Source organism: Musca vetustissima, unplaced genomic scaffold (assembly GCF_032173495.1).
Source record: "Musca vetustissima isolate MV318-11 ecotype Yass unplaced genomic scaffold, APGP_CSIRO_Mvet_v1 utg2253, whole genome shotgun sequence".
Classification (NCBI taxonomy): Eukaryota; Metazoa; Arthropoda; class Insecta; order Diptera; family Muscidae; genus Musca; species Musca vetustissima.
Genome location: NW_026888442.1, coordinates 452,645 through 474,750, shown reverse-complemented (window position 1 = coordinate 474,750; position 22,106 = coordinate 452,645). Strand labels below are relative to the sequence as shown.

At 35.0% G+C, this 22,106-nt stretch overlaps 1 protein-coding gene across 3 annotated transcripts in view; it reads right to left on the bottom strand.

Moving 5' to 3' along the window:
• Positions 1-22,106, bottom strand: part of LOC133336306 (serine/threonine-protein kinase N) — a 146,186-nt gene that overhangs the window by 36,942 nt on the left and 87,138 nt on the right. For 2 of the 3 annotated variants that reach the window (XM_061544592.1, XM_061544591.1), the window contains exons 2-3: positions 13,373-13,676; positions 2,228-2,784 (exon numbers count right to left, since the gene is read on the bottom strand). In XM_061544592.1, the coding sequence (XP_061400576.1) occupies positions 2,228-2,784; positions 13,373-13,676 (861 nt within the window). Of the gene's footprint in view, positions 1-2,227; positions 2,785-13,372; positions 13,677-19,761; positions 20,096-22,106 lie in introns of those variants that run through there. The other variant, XM_061544590.1, reaches the window with a different exon arrangement.

Below are 22,106 nucleotides of genomic sequence, written 5' to 3'. Positions count from 1 at the left end.
GATTTTCTGCTTTAAGTACATAAACATATGCAGGGCCAAATAATTTGTTATACAAGGAATATATTTTTGGGGAAAGTGACCAAGAGGAACAAAAGAAAAAATAATTTGGCATAGATTTTTGTCAAATAATGTGGCTCATACAGTGATACAAACGTATTAAAATAAGTGAAATGAAAATTTTAGTAATTAAAAAGGTCGACTTCGAATGCGGCTGTATCCCACTCCAGATGGAATGAACGAAGGCATTGCCAAATGAGAATAAACAAAATGGGGGCGCAGGAAACGAGCGCCACCCAAAGGAAAATGGCAATACTAAATAAGCAAGGAGACCTACAGCTGTAAAAAATTCAAAAATACGTTACATCTATACGACGATATATAACTGCCACATCGTGAATGATAGGAACAAAATATTTTAAATGGGGATTTTAATATTCGGAAAAATGATCCTACTCTAGATAAAATGCATCCGAAAAAGTCGGCAGAAGAATAAGCAAAGATCTCAACCACTGCAGACAATTCAATGAGACATAGTCTCTAGGACACGATAGATGACAGCTAAGACAGCTTACATCATATGAATCATCTACTTAGCAGGAAAAAATTAATGATTAACGATACTAACACAATGACTATTCGAGTAAGATGACGATGATGGCCTTCCACAAAGTCCTATATAGATAGGAATCACGAAGAAGGAAAAAATGACACAGTTGAAATGCAGCCGAAGTAGCGCCCTGGAATTATAATGTCCTGGAATTATAGCGCCCTGGAATTATAATGTCCCCAGACGAAAATGGTAATACTAAAAAAGCAAATATCTCAACCACTGCCCAAAATTCAAGGATACATTGTTTCTAGTCAACTATAGGTGACAGTACCATCACATAGAATAGCCTACAGCAGATCAATCATCTACTTAGCTGGAATAAGAAAATATGGTTAACCAAACTAAACAAAACTTATCTTTCTAGGAAGATGACGATGTTTTGTGGAAGCTCCGTTAATATGGTTTTATATATTTTTTAAATATAGAGATGACATCATAAGAACACCAAATAGAAATTGCAGGAGATCCATTCCAGGATCCAGAGGAGATTGGCAACAATAAATATGCAAGGACCCCAGCCAATGCCTTTCATTTAAATAGGCGTTGTTTCTAGGCAACGATTGGTGGCAGTCTCAATGTCTAGAACAGCTTGCAGAAGACACATCATCTACTTCGCGGGAATAAAGCAACGAAACTACAACAAGGACCAATCGAGAAAGATTAGTGGAAGTCCTAGAATTTCAAAAAAGAATAACCCATCGAATAAATAAGCAAGGACCTCAACCATTGCACACAATTCAAGGGGGTGTTGTTGCTATGCAATGATAGATGGCAGCTCCATTAAATAGGACATGTTGCAATAAATGATTGAACTAATCCATGCAATGACTTGGAGAAGATCTATTTTCCCAAGAGGATTAACAAAGGAAATAAAATGGGAGCCGCCACCCAGAGGTAAACGACAACAATAAATAAGCACGGATCCCAACCAATGCAATAAAATTAAAGGAGGCGTTGTGTATAATCAACGATAGATGTCAGCCCCCTCACTGAGGTTAGTCAACAGAAGACCAATCATCTAATCGAGTAAGATGACGGTGGCGATGCTTTTTGGAAGCCCTATGCGTCACTCAGATGAAAACATCTACACTAAATAAGCATGGATTCAACCTCTTTAAACATAATCGTTTATAAAAACGTAATAGGCCTGAGAAGAGATTCTCCCGCCTTTTGCCCGTCGTTATAAGCGTTTTCGGCTGTATTAAAAAAACACTGTAGCACTGTGTAACTTTAATATCACTGTAAAATAAATTAACCCAAAAATTGTGTTCCCATAATGCAAAAATTTGTACGTAGGTATGTTTGTATGCGTGTGTGTTTTTAACATTAAAGTAATTAGCATTAACAACTCAAGAAGAAAAACAGGTCAAATATATTTAGAAGTATTCTGGCAGATATTTAAGTTTGCAGTTGGCACAACATAAAAACTAAAAAAAAATATGCCACACAAGAATACCAACGATGACTGACCGACAGTCATCCTTAATGGCTGGGCCAGCCAGAAACTCATCATGTTACATGAATCATTAAAAAAAAACTTAAAACTAACAATAAAGAAACCAAGAGTATATTAACTAAAATAATCATAAATAGTCGAACATATTTCCTTCCACTTACCTCTTGCAAAGCCTTTTTATCTGGCACTTTACTATTTCGTAAAATGCGTATCACATTTTTCGCTCCCTCGACAACGGCGGCTTCGATGCGTAAACGATGCCGCAATTCTTCAATTCTCTCCTCCAGTGAGGTTTCCAAACGTTGTGGCAGCATGCCACCCACACTGCCCGGACCACAACTGCCACCATTATCGGCGGAATCCATTGCCGCCACTTGTTGGGACAATTTATAGGCATGCTCTTTGTTTTGCTTTACTTTCAGTATACGCAAACGTAAGAATTCAATTTTTGCCTTAGAATCTGTTAGCATTTGTTGTGCCTCGCCGAGGAGTTTTTTATCACGCCCATAGTGGCCACTCTGCAATGATTGGATCATATTTTCAGCGCCATTTTTCACTTTCATTTCAATGTTGAGTTGTTTCTCCAGCGAAAGGAGTAGTTTATCGTTGGCGCTAAGCTGTTCATGGCCACCGGAGATGAGACCGTTGCCTTCACCGCTTTTGCCATCAATTGAATTGCCGCCCAGACTGGCATTGGGTGTGGTGGGTGAGAGGATATCTGCAAAGGTAAACAAACAAATGAATATTATTTTAATTAATTGATAACAACAAAAAAGGATTCAATGATATTGTAACAATATTAAATTCTATAAATAGTGTATCCCTTTGCGTCACTGCAGTGACCTTTAAGCGGGGCAGGCATTATTTATATCCGCTGTTATCTGATAGCTTTCATTCAACCAGCCACTAGTTTCAAAGTCATGTCTGTTTGACGTTTGCCTTTAACATTCATGTCAAAATTTATATAAACAAAGTGGACATCATCGTCAGAGAATGGGGAAAATGTGCCAACAAAAATAAGAAATATGAAATGAACCATCCATCCGCATAAATCAAAATTCTATATGTCTGTCAAAATCCCATGACATAGCAACATATACCACCCACAGTGGGTCCAAGAAAACAAAACACAGTCATTTATATGTCTGATCTGGATGTTGCTTTAGAAATTTCCGACGGCCTCTCAAAGGGAATAGCCGATGTTACACATCATAATATTTCTGGTACTTAGAGGTAAAATTCAACTGAAGTCGCCTGATATTAAAATAACCGACATCGCACAGTGTCACGACCGCGGCCAAAAATGGTCAAAACCAAGTACCACGGAGGACAAATTTTTTGATGAGGATTGATAGAAAACACTCCAAATAGAATAAATATGAAATTTTATATCGATATGTCAAGTAGTTTTGTCTCTACAAAGGTTCAAATCTGATAATTATTTATAAACTGATTTTTTACTATATTTTCGAAAAATGGGTGTGTTTTTCTGATGCTCAAATATTTGAATATTCAACTTAACGGTTATTATAAAAGTGTTTATTTTGGTTGCTGTGGATGTAAAAACTAGGATTCGCTTTAGTTTGTATGTATATAGATATCATATGGTGTATACAGTCGTCCACACTTGTAGTACTTAGTTCATCAAATTTTTAAAACAAATTTTGAAATTAGTGGAGCAGAAAAAAAAGTTTAAAAAAGGTTAGCTCTAATTTTTTTTTATTTGAGTGGTGAAAAGTGTGTTATTTAAGGAATAAAAAAAATTAGCTGCGGAGTCCTGCGGTCCTAAGAGTTATTTAACTTTTTTGGTGACAACCTTATTAAAAAATATGGAATATTCATGAAATGGTTAGAAGCGAATGGTCAAATATGTTATGTATACAATTAAATAAGTTATTGAGGGTCAAATAGGAAGGATAATATGTATTCAGAACATAGAAAAAATACAATAATTTACATAAACTTTGCAATTAAGTGGTAAAAACGTTATTCGAAGCGAAGATATGGGAGAATTGGTTTTTAAATATAGCTTTTAAATAAATTTTCAGTCAGTTTGAAGATTATACTTATTTATCAGATCATTTGAGACATAATCTTATAATCTAAATTTAGATGTCGCACATGAATTACATTTGTGGAAAGTTCATACAGAAAAATATTAGTTCATGGCATGGGATATGCAAAGTGCAGTACAATACCTTTTGAGCGACTTTCACACGATGCTAACAAGTCATGCCAACAAATAATTAGTAGCAGCCCGAACTTTTGTTAAAGCCGAGTTAAATAAGGATATTTAGAATTTTATATTACAATCCGACCTTCTAATATCCTTAAACAGCCATAAAGTAAAGGCCCGAGATTATAACGTGGATAATACTAAATCGTACATTTGGGAAGACAATATTTTATATATATCTCTGATGTGTGTTTTGAAAAATTGAAATTGATAAAAAAGTAATTTATTAGTAAATAAAGTATATCAAATATTTTATTATAATAAAAATAACCAAAATATTACTGCTATACTTAATTTAGCTGCATATAACGATTTTATAGTACAGAAAGTTACATTTTAGGGACTTTTGGTATGGTAGGTACCTGAAATATGGGCCAACAACTGAATTACAGCACCTATTACTTTCTTCGCCCAAATTTGATGTAACTTGGAAGAAGACATGAAAATTTTCCTGCAATTTGGATGAATATAAAAAATTTATAGGGAGGTATATCAAATCTTGGCCCAATCTACCCAGTTTTTGGTCCATTGCTTTATAGGCATAAGTAAATGTAAATTGCCAATTTTCATTGAATTTGGTTGAATATTAACGATTATATAGCCCAAAATAGTAAAATTTTCAAGACCCTTTGTATGGGAGGTATATCAAATCTTGGTCCGATCTACCCAGTTTTTGGTCAGTTGCTTTAGAGGCCTAATTAAATGTAAATTGCCAATTTTCATTGAATTTGTTTAAATATTAAAGATTTAATAGGCCAAAAAGGGTGACATTCTCAAGACCCATTGTATGGGAGGTATACGAAATCTTGGTCCGATCTATCCAATTTTTTGTCAGTTGCTCTTTAGGCCAATAATAAGCACATGTACCAAATTTCATTAACTTACGATAACTCCTTCTATTTTTGGCCGCTGTTTATATGAACTCGCGACATAGTGCATCGGTATCAACATCAATACATAAGTAGGACACAAAATAGGAATGACAGAAGATAGCGGCACCCAGCGGAAAATGTCGATACTAAATCAGCAAGTACCCAAACCACCGCCCTATATTCGAGCAGGCATTGTTTCTGTTTCTAAAAGGCCAGAATCGGCCAAAATAGTATTTGGCAGGTTCATCTCGTATGAAAAAAAGAAAACTTCTTCTGATAAAATATCGATATATCCTCCCATTCAAAATTAGACGGAATATATTTTGGATGTCATAGTTTCCACATGATATTCTTTTCAAGGATTATCAGAAATTACGTACTTTAAAAGAAGATCGAAAAGTCGGTCTCGTAGAACGACATTTAAAATGGAGACTTATCGATATATACGTTTTAGACCTCAAGTATTCTTATACCAAAAATTTAAATGAAGAATACTGGACAATTTCGATACCATAAATTTTATGTTTACCACGGATCCGATTTGAACGGTAAACGTAGGACAACATAGAGGACAATTGTTCAATACATACATACGCCCATATTCTCTAAACAGTATTTTGGATTTTAGATCGTTGTTATTGGATTTAATACAATAACCGAAATAATAATATATTCAAGGTTTTATTATGGATTTCTGGATCAACGCCTTCACTCAAACTTGGAACATCCAAACCATCTTGATTGGCTCTGAAAAGTGTTGTAAATAAAATTACTCCTTCAACTTATTATCGTAATCATCATGTCTCTGAAAAAAAATTCCTTCAATACTGATTATTTTCTTAGATTAACAATTTCTGACTTGTGGTGGCTGACCCAAGAAAGCTTTTTCAATTTCCGATTTATTTATCTTTTTCCGTGTTCGTAGTGACATTGAAAATATCAATGTTTTCTTTTAAAGAAAACAAAACCTCATTATTATTGTAATGTGCCCAACCCTTTTTAAAGTCATCGGATTTCCTGACATCTACTGCAGCATGACATTTGTACAACGCCATAAACTGGATAAAATTCGTCTATGGTGTGACCCTGACATTCAATGTGTGAAAGTAAACAGGGGTCTGTGAATTGTTAACCTGGTTTAGCTTCCTCTTTCGAAAGAAATCAAACAAATGGTAATTCAAAATAAAAACTGGAGGACGACGGAACGGGAGTTGAATATAGAAGAAGAAGAAGAAGGAAAAAAGACGGAAGCCTCCAGTGGCCCCATTAATTCAATTCAATCTATGGAAGGAAACATAACATACAGTTATAGGTGCCTGCCTATCTTCTCCAGCCAGACTGCCATGTGTGTGCGCCGTATTGAATTTTTTTAATTTCCGGTATGGCACCAACCGAACGAACGAACATGAGCATGTTCATGCTGATGATGATCATCATGATAATCAGACCCATTGGCATATTCCACACATTGTAATATGATTGCCGGGTCGGTTGGCTGACAGACTGGCTGACGAACGGAATAAAAAACAAGAATGATGATTTTCGCTGACAACCTCTTTATCAGTCAAAGTTTATCAACGACAACAACAGTTTCAGTTTTTTCTTTCTTTTTTTAATAACAACAAACGGGGGCAGAAAGAAACACAGCCAAGGATCGATGAATGATGGCGGAATGAATGGATGGTTGGAATCATCATAAAAATATGAATAAGGTGATGATTGTCTGATGTCCCATCAACCAAATGTTAAATTGAGAGGGTTTTGGAGGCGGTGAAGAAGTCAACAGACAATTGATGCCACACATTGTCGTGGCTGACGGCCTGAATAGCTGCCTGGTTGGTGTGATGATGCAATTCAATTCGTTTTTAATTTTTTGTCAGACAACAATTGTGGACCTGAGAAAAAAATGAAACGCAAATAATGATATGGATCCCATCAACAATGTAACATATGCCACTCTGGATGGATCCATCCATACATTCCTCCATGACAAAGTCAAATATTGAAGGGAGGAAAATGATGAAGTAAATATCTTCAAAGGGAGCGTTAGGTAGCTGACAGGTCTTTATTAAAACTACTGCCGGGTTGTGTCACAAAATATTCGCATGCGGTTTATCTATCGCTTCATGCCTCTGTATCGAATTTGTTTAGATTTTACCCTCCCAAATGATAGAGTTATATCTTTGCACAAAATCTCTTCGGTGCAAAAGAAAAAAATTAAAAACAAGGAAGGCAATTTTCTTTATCTCAGAGATTCTCTGCCGCAACTTCGGTTGTGCGGGTCTTTCCCACCCATTTCTCTAGCAATAGGAGGTGGTTATGTGTGTCTTTCTTGTTGGATGACACTAAACCAACGAAGCCAATAATTATAAACGAATATCAACAACATGGTAGCGGAATTGTAGGAGCAGAGCAGCAACAACAACGTCGTCATCATCAGCAGCATCAGTTCATCGTATCTCATCTCTAATGAATTGAACCAATTCTTGGCAATCGACCAAGTTTTTTGTTTGGTTTGATTTTTCTTTCCGTTTATACAGAGTAGCGGCATTATTAGAGCTATAATACGAGGGTGGGATTGACAGAAAACAAATCATGCCATAAAAGTTTGGAAGTAATGTCAAAAGTCGATTTTTTTTATTAGGGAGGCCCAGAAGATTTTCCATTGTACATAAGATGAATATATTATTATACAAGAATCCTTCTCCTTACAGAATGTATACTTTCTTAGAAAGACCGAAGGAGAACAAGCAGAGTATTTTTACTTTTAAGGAAGATCAGAAGATTCTTAGTCTAGAGAAGAATATAAGGTATATACATTGGTGAGAAGATCAATACATAAGTAGAACACAAAATAGGAATGGCAGAAGATAGCGCCACCCAACGGAAAATTACAATACTAAATCAGCAAGGATCCAAACCACCGCCCTAAATTCAAAGAGTCATCGTTTCTAGGCAACGATAGATGGCAGGATTATAAACTATATATATATCGTTATCCTATAGAAGGTACTTGATAAGGTAGATATATTTTTTACCTTTCTGCGATTGTTCAATAGAACTGCCCCAAATTCTAGAGAAGTTAAAGATAAAGCCTAATATTTATAGAATAACAAAATTTTCGTTTTTACAGGATGGAAAATAGTCTTCTTTCGAAAATAGGCCAGGTAAATATTTTTTTAATATTATTTTCAGTGAGGATCAGTGGTCTTCATAACAGATTCTTCTTTTTGAAAATTAGAGGTTTAATTTTATATTGCAGACATTTCATAACACCGATTTTCCGACCATGTATTCCCAAATTTTCAGCTCTTAAGTATGCATAGAAAATCTGAGGCTATCACCTATCGTTGCATAGAAACAAATCTTTTATGGACTGCAATTAGTACTGCAATTTTCCACAGGGTGGCGCTATCTCCTATGAGAATGTCAGGTGGTTTCGTATGCATTTCATCGGGAGATGGTGTAAGACTCTATTTAAAAATATTTTAAACCCACTTTGAAATAATTTGTTCTTCTCCGGCTCGTATTCGAACCCGGAAACCATAGGTTTGTGATCTGACACACTATCCACTAATGAAGATGATCTGATCTTCAATGAATATGGCCTTCTGGTTTTCTATGCTGGACGTCTACTATGAATAACAGCTTTTGATCTTTAATGAAGAAGATATGCTGGACCTTCCATGAAATAGACCTGCTGGTTTTATATGAAAAAACTGGTGGTTTTCTACATCGTAGGACTGTAATTAAAAGGTCGCCTAGGTATTTATCTATAATTTAGTTTAGATTTGTATTAGAATTCTTTCTTTAGAAGTTCAGATCTTTTATTAGAAACTTTTAGAAGATATTCTGTTGTTCTATAAACGATTCATTATACTATTCTGTAATAAGACAATCTATGAAGGTTATTTTTTGAATATTTCATTATTCATCAGATTATTTACATATTCTCTAAAATGTTTCATAAGTAAACGTTTCAGATCTTTTATAAATTTTGAGAAGATATTCTATCCCTCTATAAAATATACATCATACTCTGCTGTAAGAAGGCGATCATTTATAAGATATCCTGGACATTTAAAATATGATTCTTTATTAGAAGAACACAATAACCGGTGATTATAAAATAGAAAGGAAGGCGGATTATTTTTTGAAAGAAGTGCCGATATATCTGTTGTTAATTAAAAACTGTAGATGCTAAGAAGATTTCTCATGTAGATTCACATTCTTCGAATATTAGAAATTCCACCCCAACTTGTAGAACAACTGAACAACCACATTTTATTTGAGCTCAGGAACCCGCCTTCTTTTAAAAAAATAACGAACTATTCTTAATGATACCCTATAAGCCTGCCATACCGACCTCGTTGCCATTTGAAAATAATAGCACATATATGTTTTTGTTTTAGTAATGAACGGTCACCTCCGCGTCAGCCCTTAAAAGTTCAATTCATAGAATATGTTAAAGTTCATTTATATTTAAATAATTCAATATTAATGAAACTGAAAAGGGGATCCTAACGAAAAATCAGAGCAACATTCAATGGGAAATCATTTAATGTCCACTTCAATTTGAATACCTTGAAACAGACAGACAAATCGATTTTGTACGGACCATTCATTTGAATGGGAAATCTCAAAGGGTCGTAGCAGCAGCGGATGGCAGTCAATTTTGAATGATCTATTGTTTATTTACTTAATTAGACTTCAAATCGGTTCATAAATAAATGATTTATATTGGTCCCGACAAGGGCACAATTTATGAAAACTACAATTTTATTCACATACATATGTATATAAATATATTTTCCAATTTCAGAACAAGCATGTTCATTACATACATCTATCATAATATTAATGTTGTTGTTGTTGTGTATGGTGTTTCTGTTTTTAATTTAATTTTCATGAATGGCCAATTGTCTGACCTTGCTAAAATGTAGACAAAAAAAGAACAGCAACAAGAAGACAACATATTTGCCACCCACCCTCCTATATTTAACATGTTGGCTGAGTGGGTATGTTTGTTTGAGTGTGCCTCTATATGTGCGGAATTTTCTGTTCTGTTAAAACATAAAACATTTGTCTTTTGTAAAAGAAAATATTTCTAAATAACAACAAATGGCGGCGCCAACTAAATTGGTCCATTTACATGTTTTTTTTTCTTTTAGGTGTTTTTTTTTTTTTTTTGTTACAAAGGAAATTTTGTCTCTGCTCCTCTGGGAAACAAGGGGGCCATTGAGTTGAGAAAATGTTTTTAAAATGTCACAAGAAATTTTCTTGGAACTTCTAATGAAATGCAAATCATTTGTTTGGGGGTAATATATTTCGAAGCATGAAATGCAGGAAGACTATTATTCATCCGTAATGAATCTCATTCGGTTTTTGGTAAATTTATGGGGTACTGGGAAACCGAGTTTTTCATTCGTGGAAATTCAAGTAGTGGGTCAATAAGAACGAAGAATAAAAAATGAAGACAGAATGGAGGATGATATTTTAGAACCTCTATGGAAAAGCTCTGCAACACTATATGTAGAAGTTCTCAAGATCTCTATTAAGAAGATGTTTTGAACTTCTATGAGGTACACCTTCAGATCTTCTATGAAAAAAGACTTTCCAGTTTTCTGAGGAACACCTTCTGACATTCTATGAAGAAGCCATCTTTGTCTTCTATAAATTAAGCAATCAAAAGGTCTAGAAGGCCAGGTGGTCTTATATATAGAAGAAAGACCACCTAGACCTTTTGGTCTTCCGTGTAGAGAGAGAATCTCAATTTTATGAATAAGACTTTCTGGTTTTCTATGAGGAGTCCTCTTGAACCTCTATAAGGAAAACATCCTCTTTATAAGGAAAAAAAACCTCTTTTCTAAGCAGACGTTTTGGGTTTCTTCGAAAAAGGCGTCCTGGTATTCTCTTCAAAATATCTCCAGGACTTCTGGCCCAGAAAGAAAAACTTCAGTTGAAAACCTCCAGGTCTTCTGGTTCTATGTGAAGGAAAAAAAAAGAAAACCTTATAGTCTTTTATGTAGAATGCCTCCCGGTCTTCTGATCGGCTATGAAGAGTACCTTCTGGTACTCAGTCTACTAAAAACCCTATTCCAGAAGGAATTCTATGAGACAACCGTTTCCGGTTTTCCGTGAAGAAGACTTCCTGGTGTTTCAGGAAAATACCTTCAGAAATTTTTTGAAGAAGAATAAGACCTCTGTTCCGAAGACCTTCTTTAAGTCTCCTCTAGGACGAATTTTTGGTTTTCTCTTGAGAGAACTTTAAAGTCTTGTTAGAACTTCAACTTTTCTACAGAAGACCTTCTGCATTTCTATAGAAGACCTTTAAGACCTAATTTCTTCAGAAGACAATGTGGTGTGCTATGAAATCGTATTTATATCGGATAATATAAATAGCATCTTTAGATCTTCTTAAGGGTATGCATTCCTTAGGTCTCCTCGAGAAATAATCTTTGGCTAGGGACTTGCCAGAGCTTCAACTTTTCTACAGAAGATCGGGTTTTCTTAGAAGACCATCTAGACATATGAGGTCCGATAATCTCTGAAAAATAGTGAAACCAAAAATAGCCGAAAAGTCTTCTTCAGACCTTCTCCTGGGAAAATCTGTATGACTTTCCTACAGAGAGAACTTTAGCAAGACTAGTCGGACCTTCAAATTTTCTTCAGAAGACAATGTGGTCTCTTTGAGGGCTATAGATCTCTGAGAAAATATTTATCTTCTCAGTCTTAAAAAAAACAACATTGTTGGTCACAAAGCTTCCTTGAGGAAGCTTCCTTGAGGAAGAATCTTCAGATCCTCCCTAGAGAAAGAACTTAAGGAAAATGTTTAACTTCCTAACAGAAAAAATTTTCAGAAGATCTTTAAAAACTATTTTTTTCAGAAGACAATATAGTATCTAAGAGGTCCTATAGCCTCTGAGAAAATAGGAAGGACTTTTTAAGGAAAATGTTGACCGGAATGTCTTATTAGGCCTCTGCGATGAAGAATTTTTAAATCTTCCTTACAGAGAACTTTTGAAATACTTGTCAGCTCTTCATTAGGAGGAGAAGACTTGGCCCTATAGTCTTCTCCTCCTAATGAAGACCCTTTGGCACTCCTCCTAATGAAGATCTTTTCCATCTCTCCCTTTTTCAGGTCTTTTATGGGAAGATCTCTTAAAATGTTCTATCGAAACAACACTAGGGGAAGACCTTGATGCAGTAAAGACCTCTCATCCATAAAAATACTTCTTTGACCCTCCTTGACCCCTTTTCATTGCAAGAATAAATATTTTTTTCATATTTTCACTAATCCCCCAGAAAATCATGCGGACGATCAACATGCACTTAATCCCATTTTTATAAAAAAAAAAAACAATACAGAGATCCCCTTAGACTTTTAGGCAGACAAAAAGCATTAACAGATTTTTCGGATTGGTTCCAAAACAAATAAAAATGAAAACAAATATATAAAGTGTGAAAAAATGTGTGAAAGCGGAAAAATCAACAACAACAACACCATCTCCAACATCAACGAAATGAAACGTGAAGGTCAATAATTTTTATATAAAATATTATTTATAGAGAGATATACAGCATATACACATATATAGTTTTTGGGAGGACTGAACATTGTTTACATGCTTCCAAAAATTTTTAACATTATCTGTTAATTTCCCCCTCCAACGAAAAGAAAAATCGTGAGAAATTAACACTTTCGTCATTTGTAATTTAACACCTCATAATCGTGTCAAAAAAAAAAAAAAATCCGCAACAGCATCAACAAAAACAATTTAATCATTACAAACAGGCCATAACAAAATGATTTGATTGATTTTGGCTACTTATGGAGTAAACCAGTTCTAGAAATATTTTACCAAAAAAACAATAAATAGCTACAACAACATGAATAGTGTTAAGAAACAACAAAACCAACAATAGCGGTGTAGAAATATTTGTTGGGCTTTCATAATACGACAGCCGCTTTTTTTGGCTGTTCCACTACAAATGGTCATAACAACAAAAAATAGGTGCTGTGCTCCGACGGCAATAGCCACTACCATATATTCCATCACTGAGGGGGGGAGGAGGTATTTTCACAACATCCCAAAAATGGCCAATACAAATATTTCTTCATCACCTCTGGACAAATCAATTTGTCAATTAAATCAGATCCAAAAACAATTGTTTTATTGGTTGCTCTGTTCACTTACCTCGATCATTGCCCTGCGTCAATAGAATCTGTGATTCCAATTCTTGCAGTTCCGATTTCAGTTCGGCAATTTTATTATTGCTCTTCTTGACAATGGCAGCAACATCGTTCAACGAACGACGATCTTTGGCAACTTCGCGCAGTTTTTCAGCGCCCTCTTTGATTTTTAACTCTTTTCGTATTTCTCGTCGTATTGCTTCTTTGATCTCCTCCAAGCGGCTGGGCAGGCCGCTTTCGGGTAAATTGTCTGTGAAACCATATTTGTAGCTTAATTCGTATAGGACAGGATGTTTTATATAATCGCCCTGGAAAGATAGAAAAAAAAAACATAAAATAAAATTATTAAATAATATTATAAAAACAAAATAAAATTATATTATATTATTATTTTTTAATAAATTAAAAAATCCCAAAAACGAACCCCTTGAAAATATTACGTTTAAAAGCCAATTAGTTGATATTTTTATCAATATTTTATTTATGGCATTGTTGATAAGATTCGCCGGTGTACGATCGAAGAGTTCACATAATCAAAGTTTAGAACATCATTTTGTATGACAAAATGTGTGTATGACACGATAAGCAAAGAAAAAAATGGTATTAATGTCAATGACAAATTTTGTAAGAATTTTTTTTCATGGTTATTATCAATCCACAAAAAATACAGGGCAAGGTAACAAAATTGGTTTGTAAAAATTGTTGATAAATATTTGGGAAATACGGAAGATAACATATTGATTTATTACTTTTACATAAATTATTCATAATACTTGTAGATACAGATGGCGCCCAACTTGGGGGGACAACAACACGAATTGCAATATTCAGGTCATGGTAAACCAATGAACTTGAAGAATTTTATGACAGCTAAGTAAAACAATGTCTAGATTTATGCATTTTATTAATATATGTACGCATTTGCATATGGCGCCCAATGTAGAGAAGGGAAAATAGATTTCATTTACTAGTAATATAATAGTAATATGTTTCATTATAAATTAATAAAAAAAGGCTTGACAAATTTAAACTTAGGTAAGCTTGTCAACACATAAATAAAAAATATACATATTTTAAATACATGTACAATTGGCGCCCAATGAAGGGCAAGAATCCAATGTCACCTACTAAAGCTAGGAAATAATATTGTTTTATTAGGTTTAAATATTATTATGCATATAACAAAATGAAGATATGGCGCCCAACGAAGGTCAGTTAATGTCCACAAAGACAAATGTATTAATAATATAAAGTAAAAATAGTTTCCTTGTGAAACCACTCGAACTAAATTAAATACTGATGTTTTTTATATTATATCTACTTAACTACAGATGGCGTCCAACGTGGGGTACAACATCGAATTACAACATTCTGATATTGGTAACCATATAAAAGTGTCAAACTTTAAAATCTCTAAACAAAAAAATCAGAAAATGTCATAGCACGCACATAGTGGGATATATGTAATTTCTTCATATATGCAGTTGGCGCCCAATGTGGCTCACTAATTACATTTAATTTTCTAATGAGAAGAACTGGGGTTGACTAGCAAAATTGAAACCTATATAAACATGAAAATCAACTAATAATATCCATGCATAGAACACATATCTCTAATTGGCGCCCAACGAGGGGTACAAATTGTAATTCCACTTTGCTGTACATTAAACGTCCAATGTAGGTTATAGACTAGAAATACAATTCTTAAACGTATAAAATTGGCAATGTATTTAATAAACTAAAATGGCGCCCAATGTGTGTCCAAATTTCTAAATAAAATTACCTACAATGCTGGGATTAATTTATAATAAATATGTGGCGCCCAATATGTGACATAAATATCAAATGCAAATTGCAATATTTTCATAACCTTATTTTATTGATTCATTTGGCGCCCAACGTAAGTCATTACAGACCGACGTGGATATAAAAATTAGATATAGTTTTTATTATATGAGGCAGCGAGTTCACAACAGAACGACTTCTCGAAGCTTTTGGTCGGTCTGCAGAACAATGTTTAGCTGATGAAAAAGTGAGTCTCCGCAGGGAGGAGAAAGATATAGGGACTCTATTGTAAGTTTGGACAAGTCTTCAATGGCAATACTGATCAAAACTATTGGTAAAGCGTAATACGGGTCTGAATATGTCCTTTTTAAACCTAGGAAGGCAAGGATTATAGAGGATGAAGCCACAAAAAACCGTTACCGAGTGGAGAAGTAGATGGACGACTTCGTAGAGGAACATTCCTCAGGTACAAAATTCAACTGTCTTCGTAAGAGGTTGGAACATGTTCTTTGGTCTGTAGAGCAAATCACTGTCATAGGGGAACGGTGAAGGGACTTTCCCTGTGGGGGGCTTGGCCAAGTCTACGATGGCATGTTTGGCCAAGACTAAGGGTATGTCGTACTACGAGTCCAACGATGTATTTTTCAGAAGAATTGAGAGGCAGGATCCGAAAAAATACAGTGCTCTACATTAAAACTCTACTGCCTTCGTCAGAGTTTGGGACGGAGAGTACACAACAGGACGCATGCTCGAAATTTTTGGTCTGGTGAAGAATTAGGAATTCTTCCGCAGGAATGAGAACAATGAGGGGGATCTTTCATTGTGGTGGGCTTGGATAAGTCTTCAGTTCTAAGTCTATACAAGACTTAGAACTTAGACGTACTACGTGTCCGACGCTTAAAAAAGGAAAAACAATGATTGGAGATGTAAAAGCCACAAAAATTAGGAAGCCGAGAAGAAGATGATCGACACCATAAAGACCGTTTATTGATTGGGACCATCCACAAAAACCTCCGTCGAAGCAGAAATGAAACTTAATGAATTATTAATCAAATGTTTCATACCCATCGGTCTAATTCTGAATCATTGGACTATTAAAAATAAAGTTAGATCATATAATTTATTAGCTATTTTATGCAAAAATATAAATAAAATCTATCCAAATTGTCTCTTTGGCGCCCAACGTAAGGCATTTGGTTAAAATACATTTATTGTACAGATTTTTGTCAATGATAGTTTCCTATTCGCCACAACAAAACCCACCTATTCGGAATTGGCTGACAACAATCTGATTGCATTGCTTTTAGAAAAGAAAACTTACAACCACCGGCATTAATGGAAGACCTGAGCAGTTTTTGTTTTTGCTTCTTCCACTTGTATAGCCTGAAAACAACTGTAATTGAATTAATTTTCATGGTCATTTCCACGAAAAAAATAATAGAAAAACTCCAAACAACAACAATAGAAAAATATACAATGAGAAAAATAACAAGTGAGGAAGAGATATTGATTAGATGGATGATGACGGTGGAATTTAGTAGCGGCGACCAACTGAGTGAAGAAAAAAAGGAAATTTAGAATAATAGATATTCATGTAATAGAAAATAGAAAAAAATGATAGGAAAAAGGAAAACAAAATCATGAATAATAGAATAGAATAAAAGGAAAAAAACAGAATGGACAGTTACGGCAAATGTTTCCACATGCTCAAGCTAAGCTAAAAATTGCTACACCTTTGCCAAGCGGACTTGCTGAATGGCTAGCTGGTTGGGTGTTCGGATGGTTTGTTGGTTGGCAGGCTGGCCAGTTATTATGGTATGATGAACAGTTTCAGTTTAAAAACCGTTTATATAATGTCTTGACAAAAAACTAACAACAACCAGATTACATTGCACTAACATGAATAACAAAAAAGAGAACAAATATTACAACATAAGAAGAGCAGCAGCGGCTATCTAAAATTACCGTTAGAGGCAGAAGAAAGGCAACACAAAAATTATATCTAAATCGTGGACATATAGGTGCTGTTTGGTTAGTACCCTGACGGTACTCTACTAGCTATGAGTGGTGGTGCCGTGCCGGTGTTGGTAATTGTGCTACCTGAGGCAGCAATCATTACACAAACGAAGCTAGCAACCAACCGACCGACCAACCAACCAAAAAAAATGGAAGATGATGACGAACATGGCCATTGCTGTTTCATTGCGAGTATGGCCATGTTGCTGCCGGTGGTGCTGTTGCTGCTGTTCACTGGGAATCTGGTCGAACAGTAGCTGTAATCATTTTGTTCATGTGTGTCCATCAACATCACCATCATCACCACACAAATAAACATATCTCTATCTCGCTATGTAGATATGTGGTAATTGCCTGCCTTTTTGCTACATTTATGACAGATGGTTGAATGGCTAACTGGGTGGCTCACTGAATGCCTGGCTAGCTCAGCGACTAGATGCCATGACTGACCGGACAGCCAACCAGCCAGCCGGTTGCTTATAATGGGACACTCACTTCACCCAACATTGGAGGTCGGTGGGGCAATTGTCTTATGGACCTGATGCGCTAGCCCACAACATGCAATTACACAACATTAGATGAGATGACACACATTTGGAACTGCTCCCATCACCATCATGTGCCTGCGTGTGGAGAGCTGCTGCTATTACCCGTGGCAAAAGTTAAGGAAATGTGTTTGGTTTTTTATTACAACACTTGGTATGTTGTGACGTTCGACGGCGACGACAGTAATTTTTTAATGATTATGTTGTTGCTGTTTTTGTTGGCCAGAAGTGACTGTCGTCGGTGTTGATAATTATGCTGATAGCGTTGATTGCAAGGTGATGACGGAAAAATGTTGTCCACATAAAATAATATGTTGCCATTGTAAAGAATGATATTCGTGGCATTCCAAGGATGCAAGAAAAATGGGTAAATTTTTCATTTGAAAAACATGAACACGATGTTGAAAAGATTTAAGAAAAATATTTAGTATCATGTGTCACGTTGGGCGCCATTTGCTGAATAATATTTATGCGGTCGAAATCACAATTTTAACGACGATAAACCAAGTTCTTTTAAAAAATGGAAGTACTTAAAAAAATATTTCTAAAAACTCCACGCCTATGGAAGAACTTGAAAAAATATTTTTAAAAAAATCCACGCCTATGGAAGAATTTGAAAAAATATTTTTAAAAAAATCCACGTTTCTTCTGGTAGTTGAAAAAATATTTTTAAATCAGTTAGCGGGACAGTATAGTTTGACGAGGTCGACCATACGATACCCTACACAACTACGATGGGACTCTAACTTTCTGCGGATGTTTATTCCGACCCTGGGCAATATTTCGTGAAATTTTCTCAATCTAGCCCGATTAGAGGTCAAAAGGTCTTCCTTACACTAACATATTTTCCGAATATTACAATTCATATTCAGTACATCCCTTCTAATTAATTGTTCAGATTCCGTGACATCAACTCGAAAAAAAAACACAAAAAATTAAGTTTTCGGTCCACTTCATCCCAATATTATAATATGAACATCACCGAAAATTATAGGCGTTGTCCTTGACCATAACTGGAACCTCATGCAAAATTTAAAAGCGATCAGCGCTATATTTCTACCCTCTAGTGTGATAATGGGTTACTAAATAATATTTGAATACATAAGCACCTGCACATATTTAAGTGTAACTCCCACATCCGAGAACATACGTTGGTATCAATTTATAGGTCAAGCACTTCTCTTGGATATACTATCAACTTATCGGGTCTATGTCCTTCAGGAGTAAATATATACGCTATGGAATACAAATTTTTTACTTTTCACACAAAAGTCAGGGTCCATTGACCGATTTTTATCAAAACAGACATGCTTATTCTTTGGCCCGATTACCTTCTCCATGTAAAAAATCGCGATGTTTGGGCCATAATTGCGGCTTCTGAAGCTACCAGAAAACCCGCCAAAAATTAAGTATTTGATCCATCCCCTTCTCCATGTAAAAAATCGCGATGTTTGGGCTATAATTGCGGCCTCTGGAGATACCAGAAAAACCGCCAAAAATAAAGCATTTGATCCATTTCATCCCCTAAATATTAAACGATCTTTACCAGGAAACAATAGGGTCTTCATTGGCCAGAAGCCATCCTACATGCAAAATTTCGTGAAAATTGCTGCATAACTGTGGCATGTGTGGTGTTTACAAATTATAATGGACAGACGGACGGACGGACACACATGTCTAGATCGACTCAGCTAGTCGAGATATGACAATCGGTATACTTAAAGGTGGGTCTAGGACCAATATTTCGTGGCGTTACAAACTCTTGGGGCTGTACAATGTTACAATACCCTGACAACATAGTTGTATAGGGTATAAAAATCCACACCTCTTCTGGTACTTGAAAAAGTATTTTTAAGAAATCCACGCCACTTACAGCCCTTGAAAAAAATATGTTTTTTTTAACTCCAGACCTCTTCTGGTACTTAAAAATATTTTTTTAATTCTAGATTTTATAGCTTTGAACATATATTTTCCAAGCCACTGATAATCCTTAAAAATTGTCTGTTTGTTTTTTTCTAAGTAGAAATAATGTTTTTTTCATTATTACCTCTGTATCGGTATCATAGAATACCGACGATGCATGTGTACTAACGGTGACACACACCGTGCCACGTCTTAAGGATTTCAACGAACCCTTTGAGATTTTTCGAACACGTATCGATTTCAGTGAACGCGAACGTTGTAATTCCATATCCGGTGCTGAGTTGGTGCGATGACGTGGTGTTGCTGTTGCCGAAGCAGGTGTTTGGACAATGTTGGGGGTTCCACCACCGCCAGCTGAGGTGGGAGGTTTTTTAAGGGGTGAGGTATTGGAGGAATTTTGGGAGGTTAACACGCTCAGCTGGGTTTTGATACGTAGAAATAAATTATGCATGTGTGTAAAGTTGTTTTTTATTTTGCTGATGACTTTGGTATTCAATTACATGAAATTCAATTATATTTTGAATTTTTTTTTCAGTAGGTAGCGTTTGGTTGTTGCGGCAAGTTTTAAGGCATTGGCGTTATGGCACTTCAATTTTTGGTTTTATTAATTTGGTTAACAATTTTTGAAACCTTTTTTGGTTAGGTGTGTTTTTTTGTTTTGGTTGGTGTTCTCACACTCATCACACATATTTATCATATGTTTTTGTTGTTGTAATTTTCTTAGTCATTTTAATTCTAAGGAAAAATAAAAAGGAAAAACATTTGTATTTCGTTCAAACGCGTTTCAGAATAATTCTAAGAAAATTTTGTTGTTACAACTGTTATATTAGATTACACAAAAAAAATAATAATAAGAGTAACAACAATTGCTTCCGTAGTTGGGCTTAAAAATTTTTTGTTTATTTTCTTATATGGGCCAACGTGGTTTGGCTTGGCTTGTCGTTAAACTTGTTCTGCCCATTAATCACAGTTGATGTTGCTGTTGTTGTATATTAACTTAAAGTGGTTTGTACTGCTTATATTCTATGGTCGGCTGTTTGGTCGTTTAGTGGTTTATTATAATTTTTATTTTTTTCTTCTTCTTTGTTTTTATTTATAATTTTTATAACACTTTAAGTAGCGTTCCTATGGACAGCCATTATAGTAGAATACGGTTATTTTTAGTTGTGGGGCGTTTTGTTCTGCACTTTAAATGAGTTTGTTGTACTTTGATTAATGCTATTAATAAATTTATTATTAATATATTGAATTATGAGTAATAATATTGTGAGAGGAAGATTACAAGGAATATTTACAAATGTAAATAGATAATCACAAATAAATTGAAAGCGAAAGTTGTGGCGCCCAACATTGGGCATATGCTATATGCTATTGAGGCTCTATAGATGAATTGAGGACAGTCTATATGTAGTGAAGCTGAAATATAGTACTCTAAATGAATATGTTCACAAAAATCAAAACTTCTTAAAAATCCATTCCTTCTTAAAAACCAACCTAACAAAATTCATCCCCTTTGTTAGGCTTTGAAAAAATATTGTTCCAAGATCTTTGCCTCTGATAGGTTTCGAAAATATTACTTTTAAAAATGTACGCCATTGAAAGACTATGAAAATATATTATTCAAATTTTTTGGCAAAAAACTACGACATTGATAGGAGAAGTAAACATTTTTAAATCTACGACTATGTTAGGATTCTAAAAAAAAATCTCGCCTACAAGGATTTTTTTTAATCTCGACTTTGAAAAAATAATTAAAAACTTGTGACCGGAGCAGTATAGCTGGGCGGGGCCTACCATACGATACCTACACAACTACCAAGGGACTCTAACTTTCTGCGGATGTTTATTCCGAGCCTGAGCAATATTTCGTGATATTTGTTCAATCTAGCCCGATTAGAGGTCAACATCACCTCTTCCTTACACTGACATATTTTCCGAATATTACCATTCATATACAGTACAGTCCTTTCTAATTAATTGTCCAGATTCCCTACACCGTGGGTTGTGTTGTGATGTTCGGCTTATAATTGTGGCCTATAGACCGATTCAAAAAAAAAAAAAAAAAAAAAAACACGCACAACAAAATAAGTTTTCGGTCCACTGCATCCCAAAATTATAATCTGATCATCACCGAAAACTATAGACGTTGTACTTGACCATAACTGGAACTCATGAAACATTTTAAAACGAGTACCTACCGATGTGGTACCGAGTACATACAATATTATTGGTATTAATTTAAAGGTCAACCACTCCTCTTGGATATACTATCAACTTTTCGGGTCTATGTCCTTCAGGAATAAATATATACGCCATAGAATACAAATTTTGTAATTTTTCACACCAAAGTCAGGATACATTTGACCCCCTAAATATTGACCGATCTTTATCAAAGCAAACATGCTTAGTCTTTGGCCCGATATCCTTCTCCATGTAAAAATTCGACATGTTTGGGCCATAATAGCGGCC